This window comes from Sprattus sprattus (assembly GCF_963457725.1).
Source record: "Sprattus sprattus genome assembly, chromosome: 7".
NCBI classification, from domain to species: domain Eukaryota; kingdom Metazoa; phylum Chordata; class Actinopteri; order Clupeiformes; family Clupeidae; genus Sprattus; species Sprattus sprattus.
In genome coordinates, this window is record NC_137926.1 from 25,090,739 (window position 1) to 25,096,738 (window position 6,000).

Sequence of the window (6,000 nt, forward strand, 5' to 3'; positions counted from 1 at the left end):
TCCTTGTAATTCACCCAGAGTGGAGCTGTATAGAGAGGGGTGTAGTAGGCTCTAAACAAATTCATTTTAACATCAAATGTACAGTGGTGGAATTTTCTAACCAACATGTTAGCTTGGACATAGAGCAATCTCCTCTGTCTGAACATTTCGGCATCATCCTTCTAACGTCTGTAATAATGTGCCCTAAGTATTTGGTACTACTGGACACCCCCAGAGTTTGCCCAGAAAGATGAAAGACAGGGAACTTAATATCCATGTTCTCTTATGTTCTACAGAGCAGTACCATTTTTTTCTTTTTAGAATTTATGTAGAACATCCAGGTTGATGTAATAGCATTCCTGAACTGACACATAATCTCAGTAGGATTTGATCAGGTCTTTGATTGAGCAATTCTAGAATGAACTGTTAACTGTGGACACTTAACTGTTTTGGAGCCATTCCAGTGTTTGTTTTAACCTTGTGCCATGGGTGATTAGTGGTAGGTAATCCTTCCCCCAAGCCCTAGTTTAACAACAGACTGCAACAGTTTATTTTGTGATCTTGAGTCACATTCATCCTTCCTTTTATTCAAAAACGTCTTTAAGTTCCTGCAGACTAGAAGTATCCCCACAGCATAATGTTACATTGGCCAAATTTCACATGATGATGTTTCTTAAGGCGTTGGCAGTGTTTTGTACCACATATAGTGCTGCGAGTATAGGTCAAAAAGCTCTATTAAAGTCTGCATTTTTTTTTTTAATTTTTGCCACCCTCCAATAGATTGATAGCATCTATAGAGGATTCTCACGTGCACGCCCATTACAGCCACTGAACACAGATTTTTGGACTGTGGTGGCGGAAGTAAGGGATGCAATTTGAACACATCAAAAACCTTTTGCGAATTTGATTATTTTCTACGATTCAGTCGTCGTTGACAACTTTTGTCCTGAACTACAAATACTAATAGTAGTTAAGGACAAAAGTTGACTAATAGTAATACTAAGGCTACTACTAACACTGAAACTATTGTAAATTAAAACAAAATAAAATTAGTCCATGAAATAAAAACTAATCTGAAATGAAAAATAATATGTGAAACTACCTAAAACAAAACGGAAATTAAGATCGAATACAAACATATGATCAAATACAATATGAATATTTAAAAAATGGATCCACAGGATGAAACGTTAGAATCACTTCTAATCGGTCATCATCAGTTTCTTTTTCCTGCCAGCCACATTGCCCCCTCCCTTCACACTTTACATGTAGGCTACGTCCCCCGCCCGCTTCACTGGCAGTTGCAGCTTATGGCCACGTCTCAAAGCTATTCTTTGTAAACTTTTGGAGGAGCTGGGCAATGACGATGTATTTCTGAGCCGTGTTTGTACTTGTTCATACGGCACTAGTTATTTTGTGTTCGTTCCACGGTCCCATTCCAAAGGACGCGCAATACCCAAGGTAAGTCCTGGTAGCTTAACGTTATTTCGCCGTTGTCACAGGACCGCTAAGCATACATGGTTCGGTAACTTAGTTTATTAGGTAAAAATGCCGCAACTCTGGCGACATCAATGAAATGGATAGTGAATTGAGGTCAAGGGAAAATATTAAGAGGTTACACACATGCAACACTGTTCAAGAGAACAGACGCTAGAAAATATAGCCTTTGTTAGGCTTCGACCCTCATAGTAAAATGTGTGTGTCCTCTCCGGTTTATAAGTGTGTCTATGGCCCCAAAAAATAACGTTATTACGCTGTTGTTATGGTGGCTGCAGCAGTTATGGCATATCTCAAACTAAATATATATTCAAATATGTTTTCCTTCTTCTTTAACTAGCCCACTTAATGGAACAGCTGTTGAACAGGAGTCTAAGTAGGTACTTGGTGTTGTTTTCCATAACGTCATTAATTAAATTGGAGAGCTTGAGCAATGGGTCATTACAGGAACATTTGTTAAGAGACAAAATGACTGGATGCCCAAACATGGTTGTTAATCTCTAGAGGCATTCTCTTTTTGAGGCTCTGGCATTTACAGAAAGCAGTGACAGGAGATGGGGGTTTTGAGAATGTAGTGAGATGGCTGGGTATGTTTGAATTGGAGGGAATTTGTTGGGTATATGTTTACTTGAGACTGTGTGTGTACAAGGGGGAGACATGATGAATGGGCTATGCACGCACGAGAGTGGTCCCAAAGTTTGGAAGTAGCCTTTCTTGTGTCTAAATAAATGACAAACTAATAGCTTAATTAACAGACCAGATTAACAGAAGATGACAGGACACCGGGAGAAGAGACTGTTCTATCCAACAGCTTTTTTTTTTTTTTTCAGTTCACTGAAGAAAGACGCTGAAGTAAATGTAAGAACATACTGTCCTCGTAGTGAAACTCTTAAAGCAGTTATTTTCCGCTATGAAGGCACGTATGGACTTGTCTAATTAGCATTGCACATTACAGTATGCTTCATAAACTAATGTGGACAGGGACTGCCTATAAAACTCTGCGCACCACATATTGTGTTTATTGGTTGCCTAAGCAAAAAGGTCCCCACTGAAAATTGCCATGGGGATATTAAGCACTGTAACACACCACCTCTCTTCTTTCATCCCACTGTCATGTTTGTGGTCAAGTTCCACACGGTCACAGTGGCATGATTTTATGCATCTGTGAGCTATTCACTTGTACACCTCTTTACAGTGACACCCGACAGTTAAAAACAGCTGTCAAACCCTTGCTTTTTGTGTTTGTTTTCACACACCTCCTTGGTCCCATAGAGAGAAAAGGCCATTTGGTTTGTGTCACTGCCATCTACAGGCTGTGGACAGTCCCTGCTGTTTTACTTACTTTAGGAACCACCGTGGGATGATCTGTATGGTCGGTCTTGGCTAGCAGGAACACAGACCAGGGCTTTAGAGAACAGTTTAAGGAAAATCATACTGCTGCATTCCCTTGTGAGAAAGGGTTGTGTAATGCTTCCTATAGAATGCTTTGCAGCTGTGTTTGAGGTACTGTAAATCAAGCGGCTCCGGGGATGACTTAGCCATATGTTACAGTTCTATAGGGGTAGAGAGGGAATTCCAGTCCACATGTGTAATCTATTAAACTTAATGCAGTTCTTCTCTTTTCTCCCTCTCTTGCACACACACTCTCCCTCTCACCCTCTTTGTCCCTCTGTCCTTTTCTTTGTCTCATTGTCTCTCTGTCCTTTTCTATGTCTCATTGTTTCTCTTTGTTTTCTCTACTGACCTTGTAACTCACATTTCCTTCTTTACTCCCTCCCTCCTTTTTCTCTCTGTCTTCTCTCTCGCTCTCTCTGAAAGATAGGAAGGCATTTCCTCACAATGCTGCGTCTCAGACTGCCCACACCAGCCCTGGTCACCCTACTGCTCCTGCAGGTCATCACCATGGTAGTAATGGTCGGCTGGTACCGCCACGGTCTCCCGGCAAGCACCTCCCCGCCGGCACAGGGCAAGGTCCATGTGCTGCTGCTCTCGTCGTGGCGATCCGGCTCGTCCTTCCTTGGCCAGGTGTTTAGCCAGCACCCGTCCGTCTTCTACTTGATGGAGCCGGCATGGCACGTGTGGGTTACGCTCCGCATGCCCGGGGCACGGGGGCTGCGCATGGCCGTCCGCGACTCACTGCACCAGGTGCTGCGCTGCGACTTGTCTGTTATGGACTCCTACCTGCCGCCCCAGCCTAATGTGTCGCAGCTGTTCATGTGGAGCCACAGCCGGGCTCTCTGCTCGCCTCCGGCATGCGCGCTCACACCACGCGACACCTTCAGCAACGAGACAGAATGCAAAAAGCGCTGCGACGTTCGGGGCCTGGCCAGGGCCGAGGAGGCCTGCCGGAGCTACTCGCACGTAGTGCTGAAGGAGACGCGTATCTTTGAGCTGGAGTCACTCTACCCGCTGCTGCAAGACCCGGCACTCGACCTGCGTATCGTGCACCTGGTGCGGGACCCACGAGCCGTGTGGCGCTCACGTGACCAGTCGGCCAATGCGCTGGCCCGCGACAACGCGTTGGTCCTAGAGCAAGGAGAGGCCAAGGGGCCCGAGGCACAGTACCGCGTCATGCAGGAGGTGTGCCGCAGCCACGTGCGCATGCATGAGACGGCACTACTCAAGCCGCCCGACTTCCTGCGCGGCCGCTACAAGATGGTGCGCTATGAGGACGTGGTGCGCGACCCGCTTGGCCAGATCGATGCCATCTACCAGTTCACTGGCCTGGAGATGACGCAGCGGCTGCAGGAGTGGATCTACCGCATCACTCATGGCAAGGGCAAGGGCACCAAGAAGGAGGCCTTCCAGATCACCTCGCGCAACGCCGAGGACGTGTCGCGCGCCTGGCGGACCACACTTTCCTACGAGAAGGTGCGCCGCATCCAGGAGATCTGCAAGGGCGCCATGTCCCTGCTGGGCTACCGTACAGTGGACAGCGATAAGGAGCAGCGGCAGCTGGACATGGACGTGCTATCGCCACGGGAACCCTTCCAGTTCAGTTGGCTGCCTTCCAAGACCACCAAGCACTCCACTAAAGTCTAACACACTCTGCACAAGGTATTAGGGTAGCTTCAAGGTTAGCTAAAAGTTGCCCAAACATTTTCCTTGAGCCCCATGAGCACAGAATACAGGTGCAATGGTCATTCCATGTGAAAAGACTACCCAACATCATCACTGAAGCAGTACTGGCACATTATGATTATGTGTTGGCCCTCTCTTGTATGTAATGTAATTTATTTGTTGTGGATGAATGTGACTGGGACTAGGATGACCGCTGGATGAATGTTTGAATGCATTTAAAATGGACCACTGCTGGCAGAGGGCAGGTATTGAAGGGAATCCCCTAAAAATGTCAGAGATTTTTGACCTAATGCATTTGTTTTTCACTTGTTTACGAAGCCATTCTGATTTAATAACAATCGTCTGTCAGTTTTTTTTAAACCCCCTGCATTGTCTTCTATGTAATGCCAAATTGGTTGCTACTATGCATTATATCGTTTCAAAACTTCTATAAAGTTGCGGGCAATATTTCTCCCATAACAAATTCTTCAAACTTCAGGTACGTAACATATTTATTACCATTTAAAATAAATAGCTTTCCAAAATATATTCTATGCTTAAAGCATAATGTTCTTTTAGAGGTCATTATGTTTATCAAACACTTAAATGACCTTACTTACCTATGTTTAAGAATTTTTGACTGAGTTTCTCAAAAACACTCACTTGTATGATGTCTATGTGGAAAACCTTCCGAGGGCTGCTTTAAGCTTTCCCTGAACAGAACCGACCTGATGTACTGGTGGCTGTGAGGCACCAGAACATATTTTCTGACACCATGGCATCCTAGTTTTTGTCATTACCATTTCTATATTGCTGAATCTCTTTCAATTCCTTGTATGTAAAAAATTTGGCTCAGACTGGCTGGCAATTAAATTGCTTAGGTCTGTACTCAGGTCAGTTCCAGACCTGACTCTCAAAAGCATTTAGAACTATCTGTTTCCATCATGATTCAGCTTTGCCAGGCTGGCTGTGCAGCTTTCCTAGATGTAGCGAGTTGAACAATGGTGTTGATGGTGTGAGCTTTGGAGCATTGGTAGAGAACATTTCCAATTCTGGCCTCTTGCAAGGGGTGTGGACATCTAGACATCTAGAGCTATCGTGGCTCACTTTCCAAGTTAACAAAACCAGCAATGTGAATACTCTGCACATTGTGTTTGTGCAGTATAGGCTCATGTTTGTGTCATTGTCTTTGTGTGTTAGAAAAGAGAGATTGTGATGAAGGAAAAGGGATTGAATGACTGGGTGTCAAGCAGTCTGTATGTTTGTGTGTCTTAAGAAAGCAGTTATAATTCTGTTTTAATTAAGTGTGTCTAGATGGGATATGATTCAAATTTACCATAATGGAGGGTTGTTGGTGTATTTATTGTCTTTGTCCTAATCCTTCTATGTTGTTTTGTTCTGTGGTGGATTGCCGAAGACTGTTGATGTCTTACCAGGGATAGGCAGGGACAGATCAGGTCCCGG

General features: G+C 44.6%; 1 protein-coding gene across 1 annotated transcript; it reads left to right on the forward strand.

The window, feature by feature from the left end:
- Positions 1-1,353: 1,353 nt before the first annotated feature.
- chst6 (carbohydrate sulfotransferase 6) lies at positions 1,354-4,518 on the forward strand (the record flags this gene model as incomplete). Its single annotated transcript, XM_080842763.1, has 2 exons — positions 1,354-1,440; positions 3,295-4,518. Exon 2 carries the CDS (start codon positions 3,316-3,318, stop codon positions 4,516-4,518), a length of 1,203 nt encoding a protein of 400 aa, XP_080698889.1. The 5' UTR covers positions 1,354-1,440; positions 3,295-3,315.
- Between the last annotated feature and the right edge of the window lie 1,482 nt (positions 4,519-6,000).